The following is a 19,436-nucleotide window of genomic DNA, read 5'->3' as shown; positions in this document are numbered from 1 at the left end:
CATTGATCCGGTACTCCCTGTATATAGCTCCACATTGATCCGGTACTCCTGTATATAGCTCCACATTGATCCGGTACTCCCTGTATATAGCTCCACATTGATCCGGTACTCCCTGTATATAGCTCCACATTGATCCGGTACTCCCTGTATATAGCTCCACATTGATCCGGTACTCCCTGTATATAGCTCCACATTGATCCGGTACTCCCTGTATATAGCTCCACATTGATCCGGTACTCCCTGTATATAGCTCCACATTGATCCGGTACTCCCTGTATATAGCTCCACATTGATCCGGTACTCCCTGTATATAGCTCTACATTGATCTGGTACTCCCTGTATATAGCTGCACATTGATCTGGTACTCCCTGTATATAGCTCCACATTGATCCGGTACTCCCTGTATATAGCTGCACATTGATCTGGTACTCCCTGTATATAGCTCCACATTGATCCGGTACTCCCTGTATATAGCTGCACATTGATCCGGTACTCCCTGTATATAGCTCCACATTGATCCGGTACTCCCTGTATATAGCTCCACATTGATCCGGTACTCCCTGTATATAGCTCCACATTGATCCGGTACTCCCTGTATATAGCTGCACATTGATCCGGTACTCCCTGTATATAGCTCCACATTGATCTGGTACTCCCTGTATATAGCTGCACATTGATCTGGTACTCCCTGTATGAAGCTCCATTCTTGCGTATTTTATTCTTCGTGTTCCAATTTAAATTCAAATCTAACTCGGCATCGTTGGTTAAGGGCTTGTAAAGCAAGAATTTCTCCGTCATGTCTACACCCGTTGTATTCTGCACGTGACAAATAACATTCGACTTAAAACAATATTACGTTTTCTTGACCTTTATTTACACAGGAAGCCTATCAGGAAAGGAGACCTGGCCAAGAGGCCGACGCCGTAAGAAAACAACAAATCTAACTAGCAAGCAAATAGTGGATTGATAAAAGAGGTGGGGTTTGGATGAGGAGACTCACGGAGCTGTCGTCAAACAGGTTGAGCAGGGAGATGAGGAAGGCTCGCCGGTGCTGCCGGTTCCCTCGGACCATGGAGAAGAGGTGGGCGCAGAGGGCCGAGGTGGTCTCGTCATGCCGGAAGCCTCGGATGATGCTCTTGCGGGACGCCATGATGGCCTGCTGCACCTGGTAGGACATCTTCATCCCAGCCACTGCCTTCATCTGTAGGAGGGGAGACGCGTCGTCAGCTAAAGCTGATAACACCAGGCCCAAATGGCACCTTATCCCCTATATAGTGCACAACTTTAAACCAAGGACAATAGGGCTCTTGGTCAAAAGTCGTGCACTATATAGGGAGCCATTTATGACGCATCCTTTGGTCACCCGGTGAAGGGTTCAAGACGTGGCGTTAACCATCTTTGAACTGTATGGGAGGAGTTTGAGGATAAATGGTTAAACGTTTGGAGGTGTGCTACCATTTAGAGTATGGACTCACGTGAATGAATCCGGTGTACTTCTTGTCGATCTCCACCAACTGCTGGTCCGCTTTGTTTCTCATACTGGGCTCGGGGTCCGTTCCCATGGCGATGAGATACGGTACACACTGGAGAAAAGACACTGGTCTGAGGGGAAAACATCCTAACAGGGGTCTGAGGGAAAAACATCCTAACAGGGGTCTGAGGGAAAAACAGGGTCCTCTTTTTATATTCGAATAAAAACTCCCCTCTTTTAAAAAAAACTTTTTTTTTTATTGTGATAGCCCATAGTAAATAAAGCACCAGCTTGATTTTGTTTAATTTGAGGGACCTTGGAGCATGTTGTTTTGAACCTAATTTCCTGAAATTCTACGTAGGCTATTTGACGATAATAGATAAGGGAAATAAAGACCCGATTTCCCCAAATACTATTTAGCTAACAAATGTTTTATGATAATTTATATGAACACACTTAATTATACATAATATTTTACAGAAAGTGATTCAATCAATTGATAGCGAGTCACACATTGCATGAAATTACTTCCCAAGCAAAGTCCAATTTCTTTGACTCCTCGACTTTAGGTCATAGCTCTGCTTCTGAATGTCAGAGAGAAACCAAATATATTCCCATGTGTATCAGAGTCGCGTCTTCCTCTGTCATTTTACAGCTTTTTTTTTGCCTAAAGCATTGCTGACTTATGCGTAGTTTTAGATCGGTATAAACAATTGCAAATTGTATAAAACATATTTTTCAAAAACATCCGAGCACAGGGGTATTGAACCGTGTGTCTGCAGATCCCTAGGTACTGCAAGAGGTCAGAGAAAAATATATACAAAAACTGAATTATTAAAAAAAAATAGTTTTTTAGGAATATCGCTTGCAACAGAATAAACAAAGTTTGAATTACATATCTACAGCAGAAAATAGGATATACTCTTTCTAAATGTCAACTTCAACTAATATTGAGCAGATTACACTGAAAAAGCACCCGTGACTAGGCTACCCGTGAATAGGCTACCCGTGAATAGGCTACCCGTGAATAGGCTACCCGTGCCGCTGGCTATTGGTTAAGCTAACCTTTGTTTAACAAGCTAAACAGCTGCTCTTAGCAGCTGTTTTTGGAGTTAACTTACTGGCTAATAATTCCTCTTCCAATTATCTACCAAATCTTTTCATTTTAAATATGTTGATTGCTTCTCCTTGCCATCATCAAAAAGTTTAGCTAGCGTATGATGGAGTCTAGGAGTGGGTCCCTGGGACGCCGGTTTGCCTGGGAGGGGGTCCCTGGGACACCGGTTTGCCTGGGAGGGGGTCCTCGGGCAAGAAAAGGTTTCAGACCCCCTGTGCTAACACACACTGGTACGAGGAAAACATCCTATGGAATGGGCACTTCATTCCAATATTCTCCCAGTAAAGAAAGAGTGTCACAGACAGGGTTATAGACTGCCAAAAAGCTTCATTTTTCCCCCCCCAAATAAGCATTGTTTACCTGCACGGGGTGGATGAGGCCCTGGTTGAGGGTGAGTGCGATGACGTTGAGGGCAAAGTGACGCACGCTGGACTGGGTGTGGAAGAAAGCTTCCAGCACCTGCTTGAGGTACAGCTGCATGATGGAACTGCTCATGCCCGATGAGATATCCCCCATCTCCTTCAGGTCCTCCTGCTTGGACAGCTTCTTCCCTGCATGACGAGACACAGACAGAGTCACCAACGGCTGAAGACAGAGCAGCACACATGGTTAAGAGAAGACTGCTACCAAACCGTTAAGGCTCAGTTTGACACGTACGGCATAGGATTGGGAATATTTGTTTGTCACGTTAAGCGGGGCAATCTGAAACAACATTTTGATCTCATGTATGGTTGAGTCCTTGCTTCCATAACTCCGCCTATGCATTTGAGTGGTTATATTTATCCAGCCCCATCCCTAAACTGTTTTCCAAAACAGTGGCGGGGTGTCTGTTGTTGTTTGAACAGATCAAGCTATGCAAAAGCTGTGAGGCTGTAAGAGGGTGTGCGAGTGGGTTGGTTTGGCTTCGGAGCAGGCGGTGGTTACTCACACTGCTGGTCAGCCTCCTGCATGCGCGAGTCCTCCTCCTGCAGATAGGTCTGCAGGTTCTTCAACACCTGGATCTTCAAGTTGACCGAGGTGCTCCTGTCGGCCAGGATTCCGTTGTACAGGGTCTTCACCTCCGGGGAAAACATCTGGCTAGGGTGCATGATCACCAGGAAGCCTGTGATGGAACATCCAGGATGGAACACAGGATGGAACACAGGATGGAACACAGGATGGAAGACCACGGGTGAATTCAGTAGTTCAAAACATTTTGCAACAAAACAGAAAAACAAGCAGTTCTTATTGAACAACTTCAGGTAGGTCCATCCCCATTTCATGCCGTTTGCTTTCTAATGAATATACCCCTGGAATTCATAGCGACCCTGAACAAAAAAGGCAGGACTGCGTTCAGAAAGGAACAACGTTGTAGAATGTTCAAATAGACATAGATAGACATGTTGGTTTGGCATAATGTAACATAATATTCAAATGTGTAGAATAAGGGATCAACTCAGCTCTACTCATAACATTCTACAAAGTTGGCCTACTGAATGTTGGCCCCAGTCCAATTTTAGAAGAGGTGAGGAGGAATCAGAAGGTGAACCCAGCAGGCCATGGGGCGGGGAGGGGGAGGCAGGTGTGCGTGATATTTTACCTAAGCCGATGATAGCCTTGGTCTTCACCTCCTCGTCCTCATGTTTGGTAAAGTAGAGCAGCAGCTCCAGCACCTTCTCTTTGATTACCACCTGGACAAAACAGCCCATAGGGAGAAGAAGAGATTATGATTGATGTACCAGGTTGGAAGCCCAGGTCAGCCCAGGTTGGAAGGTTGGAACCAAGGTTGGAAGCTTAAAAAAGTGACTTCTTATTCCCAGTTATTTTACATACATCCATATGACTGGAGTTCGGTTTGAATTATAAAGGAGTCCTTTACCTTGGTGATGCCCTTGAACTCCTCCATGTCGAACTCAAAGTGTCGACACAAGGCTCCCACGGTGAAGAGGGAGCGCAGGAGGGCCGGCTTGTTGGCAGCCAGAGCTGTACTGTTGGGATCTTCCTGGTGCTGCGTCTTCAACTTGGTCAGAGCACCTTCGAAAACCACAACACGGCTGGGTTATACTAGATATTCTCTAGATGGATTTGAAATGCATTGTATCCACAACGTGTGTGGCTGAATTGTCAAATCAAATCCAAAAACGCCTGCGTGTTGTGTGTCAGTCATAACACAGACAGAGCTTGAACACACCAGGAGTAAGCTGAGGAGATGGTGTGTGTGTGTGGGTGTGAACTCACCGTAGTATCTGTTAAAGCAAGACCACACAAACTTATAGTTGTGGGTCACCTTGTTGACCACGGCACCGAGGCAGCTGACACAGTGTTGGACAACCTGGCAGAGGCCGGAAGGGGGGGGGAGATATGTTCAGTTGTTTAGCAACAACAACACTACCATCTAGCCTAGTAAAAAGCATGAGCTCATTTTAAATGTGCAGGGCATGCGATCCAACATTCGAGTAATTTCCTCAAAATTCCCAGAAATCCCGGTTGGGGATGAAGCAGGCAAATCAAGAAATCGTTCAACCAATATTTCTGGAAAAGCTAGGAATTCTGGGAAAGTTCCTGGAGTTTTGAAACCCTATATATCCAGAACACTACGCACCGTCATGCCGTATTTGATGATGAGTTTCATCAGGTCTTCCTCTATGGTGGTGAGGAAGGTCTCAGAGGGGTGCTCTAACAGAGGGATCACCAGCTCCAGGATCTTGGCCACGTTACAGATCACCATGAAGTCGCTGGCATTCTGCACCACAACACAGCATTAATACTCAGGTTTCCATACAATCTTTATATGTGCATAAAGTACACGTCAGATGTTTTTTTTAAATGTAAGTCACGACAGGCCTGATGGAAACAGCAAATTTGAACGGTAAACTTTCCAAATGTCGACAAAACAAAAACACACTAGACAAGGCGGGATCTTCGTGTCAGTAAAATTAATTATGAGAGAAATGTCAGTGGAAACACCTTTATGTGCAAATATTGATACAATAACCATCATATCAAAGTGAAACTTGGGAGTCACGCGATTATATGTTGTGTGGTCCTCCCACTACGACTCAGGAAAACATGCAGTTTAATAAACTACTACTGATGAAATAAGTTGATGAACTTCACAGGGTGGTGAAAGATGAGCTTGATGCTCCATTCAATTAATATCGAGGGTCTCGTTCTGGTTAAAATAATCTTGCTCATCATGTAGGCTATACCTGCACTGTATCTGCACGCTGTTTGCTAGAGAGAAGCTGCCAATACCACAGTGGGCACATTCACTATTTAAACGCAAAATGTTTAGTGACAAAACCATCAGTAGAGTTGAAAATGTTATCGAACCCCATTTAACGTGTGTATTTTTTTATTTAAAATCGGTATGTGGGAATTTAACCGCAGGTTATTTTTATGTGCCCTACATAATCGCGCACATCATCGCATAACATCTCTGGTGGGGAAATTAACATGTTATTTTTATGCATATTTTTGAATATATTCATGGAAATGTGTGGCCAACTGGATGGAAACCTAGCTTGTGATGCAATCACAACACTAGAGGTGACTTTCTTCACACTGTGGTCTGAAATGTGCATTTTACAATAAACACCACAGAGCCATCCAAACATTTCAACCAGTACCATTATGTGGAATTGTTCTATAGTATATACTGTATGTAAATTACTTGTTCATTATTTTGTATATATATTCTGTATAGACCTATTCTACCTCCCAAGTGGTGCAGCGGTCTAAGGCACTGCATCTCAGTGCTAGAGGCGTCACTACAGACCCCGATTCGATTCCAGGCTGTATCACAACCGGCCGTGATTGGGAGTCCCATCACGATTGGCCCAGTGTCGTCTGGGTTAGGGTTTGGCCGGTGTAGGCAGTCATTGTAAATAAGAATTTGTTCTTAACTGACTTGCCAAGTTAAATAAAAATAAAATGTTGGAGGTCTGCACCATTTTACCAGGTCAAATTATTGGTAAATGCAAACGTACTTGGCAAATAAAGGCGATTCTGATTTGATAGGTTGATAGGGGGGCGAGGGCTCTTTGGGATAATCTCACATTGCACTTGGTGGTCAGGTAGGGTTGCATGGTCATGGCGTGTTTGACGATGAGCTGAGCCCGGATCTTGCTGAACAGGAAGAGAGTGGTGATGCAGGACACCAGGCGGGTGGAGTTCACCCCTTTACTTTCTGAAAGGGGACAAGAATCACGTTACATTAAAGAAATCCACTCACGGGCCCGCCAGTTTAAGAGCCCTGGGTTAAAGGGATAGTTCACGCAAAAACTAGATATTAGTATTTTGTTCGTAAGTCCACTGTTAATTACAACCCCTCAAAAAGGGTGCATGTCAGAGGTATATCCCCCAAAGTGTGCATGTCAGAGGTCAATCACCCAAAAAAGTGTGCATGTCAGAGGTCAATCACCCAAAAAAAGTGTGCACGTCAGCAATCAAGTTCTCAAGATGGAGAGCACTTTCAGGACAAAGCAAAAACTGTGATGGGTTTTTTGACAGATTTGTTTATGAGTGATTAGATAGTTTCAGTGATCTATCCTTTTAAAAAGTGTCCTCTGGAATTGGCGGGGGAAAACAAGTCAAAACAAAACTGAGGCAAGTTACCTGTAAGAGACTCCTCGTATTTGAGGATGTGCTCCACAAGATTGTCCACGAGCTGCACACAAGCCTTCTGGGCCGGTTTGTAGGCAGCGTCTTCCTCCACTTTCAACAGCTGACAGAGGAGAGAAGTGAGCAGAAAGACAAGGAGGTTTGTAGCCCCAACGGCACTCGAAGAGATGCATTCTGGTGAATACGACAAGGCGGCAGCACTTGTCGAAAAAAAGACTTACATTTTGAAGGAGTTGCTCGAACCAATCGTAGCCCGTGTCTTTGCATGCCGTGACCTGCAAAACACATTGAGCATGTTAACGATCGCACAATCCAAGATGCAGTCGGATGGAGGACAATAAACCAGATGACTCGAATGTAAATAACACATGAAATGATTAGAGTTTAACTTGATGCACTCACCACGTCTGTTATGTTGAGAATCTTCCTGGTCATAGTGTCTTTGTCGTGGGCCGGGGTCGGGGTGAACCACAGCTTCTGGAATGTTTCGTTGACTAGTTTCTGTCATAGGGACAAGTAATCACAGGTGAGTCAATACGTCACACATGGAGACAATGAGGCTTCAAGTTCTTACAGGAGGTAAGTGTGTATATTATTGTCTCATTGACTTTTTTACCTGCACTGTTGGGAGCATAAGAACTTCACTGTTCCCCCGACGCAGATATACATCATAGGGTAACAGTGACATTCTTATGCTGTGCATGTGATTAATAAACTAATCTAATCTACTGTGTAGACAGCTTCTTCTCAGAATACACAACTACTCAACTAGCAGACAATACAGCAGTTTAAAAAAGGTCCATTATAGCGTTTTGTGTATGACTGATTCCAGATAGGAATGTTAGTCATAGAACTGTCATTCTCATTGAATGTAAGTCCGATAAGCGGTAGATCCATTCTATGTGCCATATTTCTATGCTTCCCCTCCGTAAGTCAATTTTTTGATTCTTTTTACTTTTGTTTATATACATCAGCTTCAAACAGCTGAAAAAAAAACCCGATATTTTTTGGGTTATAGAAAATATACATATCCTGTGTAAATGTTTTTATTTCACAGCAGTTTAGATGGTATAATGATTCTCTACACAACACGTCGCTTGTTGTGTCACAAACTGAAATTAGACAAACGTGAAAATGTTTTATATATTTCTACACATTTGCACCTTTAAGCCTAGAAACAATAGGGTCTGTAGTTGTTTTGATCCTGGTCAGGATCAACTCTGGGTCCTAATGATAAGAACAGTACCTTAATGCCCTCCTCGTCGTTGACTCGACGGATCATCCTCACACACATCTCTGTAATCTTGTTGAAGGTGGGCTGCTCCAGACAGATGTCTCTCAGGATCTTAATCACCCTCTTCCTCACGCTGATGCCCGTGTCCTGAGGAAGAGATAGAGCATGCAGAAACTTACTTGACCGTCTCGTATCTCAAGTATACAACTTCAAAAAGTAAAAGGCTGTACATTTTTAACTGAGCGCCAGTGGTGGGTGCAATGCTTTTATTTAGCCAATAGGTGGCAGTGGAAGACAACAAATGTGCATGAACATGAGGTGAACTATCCATAAAGTCTCAAATGGATTGATGGAATCCAGTGCAACACTCATCAGCTGAGATCGCTTTTTCAAACACTTGGGGCTTGTGCGTTGCGGTGTGTGCGTTGCTCGGGGCTCACCAGAATCCTCTCGATAAGCATGTCGTAGTACTGCTCAGTGAGCTGGGGTCGGCTCAGCACGAAGCGGCCCAGAAGCTCCACGGCCGCCTCGCGCACGCTGGTGGAGTTGTCCATCAGACGGCCATGCACTCCGCGCTGCATGTCCAACTGCACACACAGACAGGGGAGAACGAGGTTAAAGGGAACACAACACAAAAAAAAACATGTTTTTGTATTTTGTTAATTCCCGTCCATTGTTAACGCACCATGTCATCCGTCAAGTTTTAAAAATAGAACACAAACAAAGCAAAAAAAACATATGATGTTGCTTTCACACTGCCACAGGACAAGACTGGTCACACATTATACACTCTTACCCTGGAAAGAATGCTAGGATCCACAGAAACCACCTCAGACAGACATTTCATGGCTTTTGTCCGGACAGCGATTGCACTCTCCCCCAGGACTCGCAAGATCTAGAGAGAGAGAAAGAGGGTAATGGAAAGAGAGAGAGGGGGGTAATGGAGAGAGTGGGGTAATGGAAAGAGAGAGAGGGGGGGGTAATGGAGAGAGAGAGAGGGGGGTAATGGAGAGAGTGGGGTAATGGAAAGAGAGAGGGGGGTAATGGAAAGAGAGAGAGGGGGTAATGGAGAGAGTGGGGTAATGGAAAGAGAGAGAGGGGGGGTAATGGAGAGAGTGGGGTAATGGAAAGAGAGAGAGGGGGGTAATGGAAAGAGAGAGGGGGTAATGGAAAGAGAGAGAGGGTAATGGAAAGAGAGAGAGGGGGTAATGGAGAGAGTGGGGTAATGGAAAGAGAGAGAGGGGGTAATGGAAAGAGAGAGGGGGGGTAATGGAAAGAGAGAGAGGGGGTAATGGAAAGAGAGAGAGGGTAATGGAAAGAGAGAGAGTGGGGGTAATGGAGAGAGGGGGTAATGGAAAGAGAGAGAGGGGGTAATGAAAAGAGAGAGAGGGGGTAATGAAAAGAGAGAGAGAAGGGGTAATGAAAAGAGAGAGAGAAGGTAATGGAAAGAGAGAGAGGGGGTAATGGAAAGAGTGGGGTAATGGAAAGAGAGAGAGGGGGTAATGGAAAGAGTGGGGTAATGGAAAGAGAGAGAGGGGGGGTAATGGAGAGAGTGGGGTAATGGAAAGAGAGAGGGGGGTAATGGAGAGAGTGGGGTAATGGAAAGAGAGGGGGTAATGGAGAGAGTGGGGTAATGGAAAGAGAGGGGGGGGTAATGGAGAGAGTGGGGTAATGGAAAGAGAGGGGGGTAATGGAGAGAGTGGGGTAATGGAAAGAGAGAGGGGGGTAATGGAGCGAGAGAGGGGGGTAATGGAGCGAGTGGGGTAATGGAAAGAGAGAGAGTGGGGTAATGGAAAGAGAGAGAGGGGGTAATGGAAAGAGAGAGAGGGGGGTAATGGAAAGAGAGAGAGTGGGGTAATGGAAAGAGAGAGAGGGGGGGTAATGGAAAGAGAGAGAGTGGGGTAATGGAAAGAGAGAGAGGGGGGTAATGGAAAGAGAGAGAGGGGGTAATGGAGAGAGTGGGGTAATGGAAAGAGAGAGTGGGGTAATGGAGAGAGTGGGGTAATGGAAAGAGAGAGAGGGGGGTAATGGAGAGAGTGGGGTAATGAAAGAGAGAGGGGTAATGGAAAGAGAGAGAGTGGGGTAATGGAAAGAGAGAGAGGGGGTAATGGAGAGAGTGGGGTAATGGAAAGAGAGAGGGGGGTAATGGAGAGAGTGGGGTAATGGAAAGAGAGGGGGGGTAATGGAGAGAGTGGGGTAATGGAAAGAGAGAGAGTGGGGTAATGGAGAGAGTGGGGTAATGGAAAGAGAGAGGGGGGGTAATGGAGAGAGTGGGGTAATGAAAGAGAGAGGGGTAATGAAAGAGAGAGGGGGTAATGGAGAGAGTGGGGTAATGGAGAGAGAGAGGGGGGTAATGGAAAGAGAGGGGTAATGGAAAGAGAGAGAGGGGGGTAATGGAAAGAGAGAGAGGGGGTAATGGAGAGAGTGGGGTAATGGAGAGAGTGGGGTAATGGAAAGAGAGAGGGGGTAATGGAAAGAGAGAGAGGGGGTAATGGAGAGAGTGGGGTAATGAAAGAGAGAGGGGTAATGGAGAGTGGGGTAATGGAAAGAGAGAGGGGGTAATGGAGAGAGTGGGGTAATGGAAAGAGAGGGGGTAATGGAAAGAGAGGGGGTAATGGAGGGAGTGGGGTAATGGAAAGAGAGGGGGGTAATGGAGAAAGTGAGAGGGGGTAATGGAGAGAGTGAGGGGGTAATGGAGAGAGTGGGGTAATGGAAAGAGAGAGAGGGGGGGGGTAATGGAGAGAGTGGGGTAATGGAAAGAGAGAGGGGGGGGTAATGGAGAGAGAGAGGGGGGTAATGGAGAGAGGGGGTAATGGAAAGAGAGGGGGGGGTAATGGAGAGAGTGGGGTAATGGAAAGAGAGAGGGGGGTAATGGAGAGAGTGGGGTAATGGAAAGAGAGAGAGGGGGTAATGGAGAGAGTGGGGTAATGGAAAGAGAGAGCGAAGAGAAAGAAAAAGGGAGATGGAGAAAGAGAGTCAGAGAAAAGCCATGGTGTTGCTCATTGTTACTCACTGCCTAGCAGGACAGAGCAACGTCAAGAAGGAGAGCTAATCTGGTATCAGGTACGACCCTCTGTCCCATACAATGGTATTCATTATGATCTAGAAGGTGAAACTGATGGAAACTAGATCTATACTCCAACTCTGAGACGCATTTTGATTATGGGCCCCGAGTTCATTTAACAGCTTCAAATCAAACATTATTTAAAACCACAACACTATACAAGTAAAACAAACACAAAATAAAGTAAATAAATTAACAGAAAGCAACAAAGCAGATGAATAAAAAGAACATGCTTGTGGGTTTCTTGCCTGGGTTAAGTAAATATCAAAGCTCTGGGCGAACGGCCTCATGGAGGCTAAGTAGCGGACGATGAGACAGGAGTCGTCGTAGTCCACCGTGTCAGAGTTCATTCTGCCAACACAGAACCGGTTGGGGAAAACAGTTTTAGGATTTACATCAACCGCTGGGGGCCATCTCCTTTTTTATTCCACCTTTATTTAACCAGGTAGGCCAGTTGAGAACATCTTTATTTAACCAGGTAGGCCAGTTGAGAACATCTTTATTTAACCAGGTAGGCCAGTTGAGAACATCTTTATTTAACCAGGTAGGCCAGTTGAGAACATCTTTATTTAACCAGGTAGGCCAGTTGAGAACATCTTTATTTAACCAGGTAGGCCAGTTGAGAACATATTTATTTAACCAGGTAGGCCAGTTGAGAACATCTTTATTTAACCAGGTAGGCCAGTTGAGAACAAGTTCTCATTTACAATTGCGACCTGGCCAAGATAAAGCAAAGTGCGACAAAAATCAGAGTTACACAAACGTACAGGCAATAAGACAAAATAAAATATTTTTCTATTTATGTACAGTGTGTGCAAATGTAGAAGAGTAGGGAGGTAAAGGCAATAAATAGGCCATAGAGGCTAAAATAATGACAATTATTAATACTGGAGTAATAGTTGTGCAGATGATGATGTGCAAGTAGAGATACTGGGGTGCAAAAGAGCAAGAGGGTAAGTAATAGTATTTACAGACAGCTGATCCTTCACATCAGGCTATACAACAGCCTTGTTACGGAGATGGTTCAGCATCGGAATATAATTATATCCATAAATGAATAGATATTCTACAAATATAATACATATATAATTACAATGACTAACACTATTCCACTGGGTGGTCTGACCTAGGGTTGTGCAGGAATACAGATGTTCATATCATAATTACCATCCTTCTCCCATGTTTGGATATTTACAAGTTTGTGAACGAGAGACATTGTGCAAATGAACACCAAACGTATGATGCATGCTTTTTTCTGATGGAACAGCAGAACAGGCGCTACGCTGAGATGACTAGCCAATTAAACCACACAAAACAGCTGGTCTCACCTGCTTCTACTTCCTCCTGTTGTATTTACAAACAAACACGTGACTGGCTCAACTGTTGTGATTGTACTACGGTAAGATTTACAATGTAAACAGAGTATGTGAGCGGAGCAGAGCTGGAGAGAGATCCCAAAGGCCGGAGCGTCGGCATTCTCGTCCGCAGCGCTCAATTCACAAACTCAGGACATGCCTGACAAAGCATGCATTGTCATTCTAGCAAAGAATTTCTAAACTAAAATTTTGATGCTATTATCAATACTATAGGCCATAACTGACTTTGGCCCAAAAGGCCTCGCATTTTCCAACGTTCAAGGAGCTTTCCGGTTTGATTGGGTTATTTTGCCTAAAAACCTTATTTATTAAAAAAATAAAAAAATAAAAAAATAAACTCTACATCCCTGCCCAGCCTGGCAAGAGTGGCCCAAAGGGTGTTAATCATCCCCAGTGGCTCTGCAAGTGTGGAGAGGATACTCTCCACTGCTGGCCGGCTCTCCAGGCACCATCACGAGCCTGAAGACACAGACTGGCCAGACTCCTGCTTCTAAAGATGAATTCAGAGCCTAAATGCATAATTTACTATAATGATTGACTACAACAAAATGTTTTAATGCAGCATGCTTTATGTCCCTACCAGAATATTGTGTCACTGGCAAATGCTTCAATGTATTTCTTTGTATGTTATAGCCTTGAAATAATATAGCCTAAATCATTCAGGCTCCCTGTCTGGCTCCTGACCTATTTACAGTGTTTATATGCTGTTTAATATGACATGTAGCCTATTTGAAATGATGTGCACTTCTTACATTCATCTTTTCATGTTGTTTATTCAAATACTTTTCATTCAAATCATATGGTTTGGTTTCAATACTTCTAAACCAAAATGGTAGATCCAGGTAGTCACAACAATAGATGGATGTTGGTTAAATTGGGATTTTAATGAATGGAGTGAATTTGGAGCAGCAGTTTATTTTCTTGTGAGCGTTGTTAGTGGAGGGGTTGGAAAGGATGTGGCACGCGATGACTGGGATTTCCAACCACACAACTCTGCTCAAATACTCTGAATGTAAGATAATGTGACAGGAGAACTGAAGAACGGATCTGATTTATCTCCTAACATATTTCACTAGTTGACTGCAGGTTAATCTAAAAAGCAGCTACAAATAGTCAAATGTATTGAGCTAGAAACAGTTTCAACGGTACTGAGGGTATTAAAAAACTATTTCCAAATACCTCGGGACAGACAGACACACAGACGTGCAGTACCTCAGGGTGGTGAAATGGGAGGGGACCGTCTTTATGATCTTGCGGAGGAACTTCTTGCGTGCCTCGGCCCGCTGCATGACCTCCCCAATGGTCTCGATGTCCTTGGCGTGGTGGCCAGGGCCGTCCGACGAGTCCTCTTCCCGGTCCCGTTTCTGGCTCTTCATGGTCTTCTCGGTCTCTATGGTGGTGTCGCGGAACCACTGCGCTATGTAGAACTTCCTGGCAAACTGGCAAAAGCAAAGTACACAGTTAGTAGAAGGAAATATCTCATTAATATATTATTTGTTAAGCATCTATTCCTTCCAAAAAAATAATCTCAAAGTTGATCAAAATAAAAAATATTGAACGTAGTGGTGTGACACAAACTGACCAATAGTGAAGGGTCGGTCTCTGTGTTCTCCTCCATGTAGTCCAGAAGGGCTTTCTGCAGTTGCTGGGTCTCGTCGTCACCTTGGGTCTGTGTGGGAAAAGGAAAAAAAATGTCAAATGTTCCAACCCTTCTGTGCGTTTGTTCCCCCCGCGCCTCTGTCCCCCCCCCCCGCCAACCTAATTGGTTGGCCGCCTTCAAGTCGTGTCCACCTCTGAATGCAGGAGCTGAGAAACAGCAGTCATGTTGATCCCTACCTCTTTCAGGATGCGGTCAATGGATCGCTGGTCCATCTTGCTGGTGACGGCATCTTTGCGCAGGCGAGCGGCCACCGTGCCTAGATAGTCCAGGGAGGCAACCCTCAGGGTCATCTCCGTCTGCTTGTTACTGAACTGGTGCACCTGTGAGTGAATGAGTGAGTGAGGTACAGAGAGGGAGGCAGGGAGGGAGAGAGAGAAGGGGGTGAGGAGCAGAAGGGATGGCGGGAGAGAGAGGTGATGGGTCAGGGCCTCCACTCTGATGAGGTAGATGCACCAAGCAGAACAGTAGACAGTTGGACTAGCATAGTAGTATTACTGCGTTTGTGGTTACTGCCTTTTGACAGGGAAAGTAGAGTGAATACTCCAAGACCAACCAATAGGATTCTGCCTAACGAATCCAGCAACATTGTACATATGGAATGATCTACGGTAGATGTAAAGTTAATGTTTAAAGTATCACTGTATTTCTGTTATTACAGAGCTATCACTTTTATTAGTGCGCCTGCGCAAAAAGTGTCGGTGTAGATGAACCTGGCTTGAGTGCAATGGCAACCATGGATAGTGTTAATGAGGTGGAGTTAACGTTGTTAAACTGGAACCTCGTCGTGGTGTCATTTTGAGATAACTTTGTAGTTATTAACCATCCTCTGTGTACCAATGTGGCACCTCGCTTTGACGAGAAGAGGTTCTAAAAAAAGTTTAGAAAATTAACTTGGAATCTGGACAAGAAAAGGCAAGTGGTATTGTGGTGGTGGTATTATTATCGCTCGAAGGAAGAGCGAGATACAGCACTGGGAAAATCCGTTGAGGATTGGAACAAGGACGACGGTATGGGAACTTTGATGAGGACACTGGATTCTGTGGGTCTTAAAAAGAGAAAGACGGTGCCTACGAGACATATTCAAACTTTTGACAGTGTTACTAAAGACATTTCGGTTGTGTTGACGGGCTACATAATTGATCTCGAACAGAGGTACAATCGGATGCTCATGTAAGTTAAGAGATGGTTCTCCCGGATGCAGTGTTAGCTTTCAAGTTGCTAGATACTGCATGTCTGGATGGTAGGGAGAAACAGTTGGCTTTGACTGCTTGTACTCTCCTGACTTTTGCGTCAATTTAGTCGGGCACTAAAAAAATAATTTCTGTTGAATAAGACGTCTGTCGCACCGATAACAGATGGAATGGAAGTGAGTGACGCAGCATGACACTGAGCAGCAGAGAAAAGGCTCCAACAAGTCATGTTCTCAAGACAACCAGACGAGGGCGCCATTGCCAGGCACAAATCCACTGGACAGATATGAACGGAGATCAAAAAGTGCTATTTGTCAAAGCACTTACCGTTTGTGTTGAAGACTGTCCTCGTAAAAATGAAGTTAAACTAACAGAGGAAAATGTAAACACAGAGATTGAGCAGTGTAACATTACACTGTTTTCAAACCAATCTGCTTCTGATACTGAGATCTTTATAGTTGAATCGTTAGGATCAGCTGTGATTTATACTGCATGTACTGCACAGTTTGTGCTGCGAAATGGCTTGACAGCCATGTCAGTAAACTAAATATGAAAGACGTACACAATATGATTGACACGCCAAGCAAAAGAGTTTTCAAATTTGGAGATGAGAGAATCGTCCATTCTACCAAGAGAGTCAAGATACCAGCAACAATGTGTCAGACTAAGAGTCACATTGAAACAGATGTGGTCCCTACAGATATCCCCTTGCTATTAAGTAGGGTTGCACATTTTAGGGAGTATTCAGGAGGTGGAAACTTTCCGTGGGAATTAACGGGAATATATGTGAATTAATATTAATTACCATTAAAATCTAAATCAAATTGTATTAGTCACAAGCACTGAATACATGCACCTTACAGTCCGCGACGTGGCTGGATTTCATTTTCTAATCCGATTGTCTGTTGACCCTGCCACATACGTCTGGTGTCTGAGCCGTTGAACTGGGACTCATCTTTGTGCCTATACCGATGCTTGATTGCTTTGCGGAGGGAATAACTACACTGTTTGTATTCTTCTATACTCCCAGTCTTCTAGCCCTGGTTAAATGCGGTGGTTCGCGCTTTCAGTTGTGTGTGAAGGCTCCCATCTATCCACGGTTTCTGGTTGGGGTAGGTTTTAATAGTCACAGTGGGTACAACATCTCCTATGCACTTCCTGATATACCAATACGGTGAATTAGTTTGTGTCGATATTTCCTGAAGTTACTCTGAACTTATCCCAGTCAGTGTGACCAAAACGATCTTGAATTGTGGATTCCGATTGTTCAGACCAGCGTTGATTCGTCCTTACCACGGGTGCTTCCTGTTTGAGTTTCTGCCAATAGGAGGGGAGGAGCAAGATAGAATCGTGGTCCGATTTGACGAATGGAGGGCGGGGAAGGGTCTGATATGCAGTCTGGAAGGTAGTATAGGAATGGTTGAGCGTTTTAGCAGGGCGAGTACAACAATAAATAAGTTTTCCTCAAATTTGCTTTGTTAAAATCCCCAGCTACAATGAATGCAGCCTCAGGATATGTGGTTTCCAGTGTGCATAAAGTCCAGTGAAGATCTTTGAGGGCCGTCGTGGTATCGGGGGATATAAACCGCTGTGGCTATTATTGACAAATTCTCTCAGTTAGCTTGAAAAATACAAATAAAAACTGTCACACAACCCATCTGTAATTGGTAATGTAAATAATACTTGAAACCTTTAAATACTTTGCTGATGTTTATTTTGTCTTTAAAGTGGGAGGTTGTTAAGTTCATGTTTTAACTATCACTATATTTGTTATTACGGTGCTATCACGCTTATTAGTGCGCCTGCGCAAGTCTCTCGTTGTAGGTGAACCTGGCCTGAGTGCAATGGCAACCATGTATTGCGCTAATACGGTGGAGTTCACCTCTCTAGGGTATGTGGGACGCTAGCGTCCCATCTGGCCAACATCCAGTGAGGTTGTAGAGCGCCAAATTCAATTACAGAAATGCTCATTATAAAAATTCAGAAAACAAACCATATTTTACACAGGTTTAAAGATTAACTTCTTGTTAAACCAACCACAGTGTCATATTTATAAAATGCTTTTCGGCGAAAGCATACCTAGCCCAGAACATACCTAGCCCAGAACATAGCCCAGTTGACAAATTATTACAAACAGTAACCAGCCAAGCAGAAGCGTTACAAAACTCAGAAATAGAGATAAAATTAATCCCTTACCTTTGATGATCTTCATATGGTGGCAATCAGAAGACATTCATTTACTCAATAAATGTTCCTTTTGTTCGATGAAGTCTCTTTATATCCAAAAACCTCCGTTTTGTTAGCGCGTTTTCTTCAGTAATCCACAGGCTCAAACTCAGTCAAAACAATCAGACAAAAAAATCCAAATTGTATCCGTATAGTTCATAGAAACATGTCAAACGATGTTTATATTCAATCCTTAGGTTGTTTTTAGCCTAAATTATCTATATTATTTCAACCGGAAAATAACGTTGTCAGTATAAAAGGTAAACAAGAAATGCACATGCGCCTGAAAAAAACTGTGTCACATTAGGGTCCACTCGTTCAGACTGGTCTTACTCCCTCATTTATACGAATACAAGCCTGAAACGATTTCTAAAGACTGTTGACATCTAGTGGAAGGCATAGGAACTGCAAATGGAGTCCTAAGTCAATGGATACTGTAATGGCATTGAATAGAAAACTACAAAAACCCCAAAAAAACTACTTCCTGAATGGATTTTTCTCAGGTGTTCGCCTGCTAAATCAGTTCTGTTATACAGACACTATTTTAACAGTTTTGGAAACTTTAGAGTGTTTTCTATTCCAAATCTACCAGTTATATGCATATCATATCTTCTGGGCCCGAGTAGCAGGCCGTTTAATTTGGGCATGCTTTTCATCCAAAATTCCGAATGCTGCCCCATACCCTAGAGAGGTTAACGTTGTTCAACTGGAACCTTGTCATGTCATTTTGAGTTAACAGTAGACAGGCAGCCAGTCAGGACTTACCAGCAGTCTGCCTAACAGGCTCAACAGTAGCTCGGCAGCGGGCCACTCTGGCTTGTTGACCGTGGAGAGCAGGTCCTGGACAAAGTTCTCAAACAGAGGCCTGTAGTCCTCCTCGCTCCCCTGCTTACTGCCACACCTGGCCACGACAAAACACAGAAAGAGAAAGAAGAGGGAGAGAGGCTGTTAGGTGGACATTACACTAAACACAGCCGATGGGGTCATGAGGAGATACAAACAAAGAGAGGACAAACTATCTGGAGATGAAAGACAATCTTACTTTTTGAGGAACACCGAGAGGAAGTTCTGGGCCGTCCTCATGGCCGTCTCGTAGTTGTTGGTGATCAGCAAGTCCTGATCTACCTAGAACAAATCAAACATTTACAGAAGATTGTTAAAATAAGGATGCTCTTCACTAGGAAACTCAGTTTTGAGAATCTCAGTTTCAAAAATATATCTGTGACCATAGTGTTAGAGAGGGTACAGTCGTGGTCAAAAGTTTTGAGAATGACACAAATACTAATTTCCAAAGTTTGCTGCTTCAGTGTCTTTTAGATATTTTTGTCAGATTTGACTATGGAATACTGAAGTATAATTACAAGCATTTCATAAATGTCAAAAGATTTTATTGATGATGGTGCAAAGAGTCAATATGTGCAGTGTTGACCCTTCTTTTTCAAGACCTCTGCAATCCGCCCTGGCATGCTGTCAATTAACTTCTGGGCCACATCCTG

The 19,436-nt window shown here is 44.0% G+C and overlaps 1 protein-coding gene across 1 annotated transcript in view; it reads right to left on the bottom strand.

Annotated features, from left to right (window-relative positions):
• Positions 1-19,436, bottom strand: part of LOC112246661 (nipped-B-like protein A) — a 48,104-nt gene that overhangs the window by 5,955 nt on the left and 22,713 nt on the right. Inside the window, exons 23-43 of the mRNA XM_042320281.1 lie at positions 18,983-19,065; positions 18,706-18,841; positions 14,701-14,844; positions 14,447-14,533; positions 14,077-14,303; positions 11,737-11,839; positions 9,221-9,319; positions 8,865-9,011; positions 8,437-8,571; positions 7,593-7,691; positions 7,412-7,465; positions 7,185-7,293; positions 6,626-6,756; positions 5,170-5,310; positions 4,806-4,899; positions 4,447-4,601; positions 4,168-4,258; positions 3,517-3,690; positions 2,949-3,139; positions 1,476-1,583; positions 1,001-1,201 (exon numbers count right to left, since the gene is read on the bottom strand). Coding sequence (XP_042176215.1) covers positions 1,001-1,201; positions 1,476-1,583; positions 2,949-3,139; positions 3,517-3,690; positions 4,168-4,258; positions 4,447-4,601; positions 4,806-4,899; positions 5,170-5,310; positions 6,626-6,756; positions 7,185-7,293; positions 7,412-7,465; positions 7,593-7,691; positions 8,437-8,571; positions 8,865-9,011; positions 9,221-9,319; positions 11,737-11,839; positions 14,077-14,303; positions 14,447-14,533; positions 14,701-14,844; positions 18,706-18,841; positions 18,983-19,065 — 2,709 coding nt within the window. The remainder of the gene's footprint in view (positions 1-1,000; positions 1,202-1,475; positions 1,584-2,948; positions 3,140-3,516; positions 3,691-4,167; positions 4,259-4,446; positions 4,602-4,805; positions 4,900-5,169; positions 5,311-6,625; positions 6,757-7,184; positions 7,294-7,411; positions 7,466-7,592; positions 7,692-8,436; positions 8,572-8,864; positions 9,012-9,220; positions 9,320-11,736; positions 11,840-14,076; positions 14,304-14,446; positions 14,534-14,700; positions 14,845-18,705; positions 18,842-18,982; positions 19,066-19,436) is intronic.

Source organism: Oncorhynchus tshawytscha, linkage group LG04 (assembly GCF_018296145.1).
Source record: "Oncorhynchus tshawytscha isolate Ot180627B linkage group LG04, Otsh_v2.0, whole genome shotgun sequence".
NCBI classification, from domain to species: Eukaryota; Metazoa; Chordata; class Actinopteri; order Salmoniformes; family Salmonidae; genus Oncorhynchus; species Oncorhynchus tshawytscha.
Note: the sequence above shows the minus strand (reverse complement) of the source record. Positions and strands in the feature narration are given on the sequence as shown.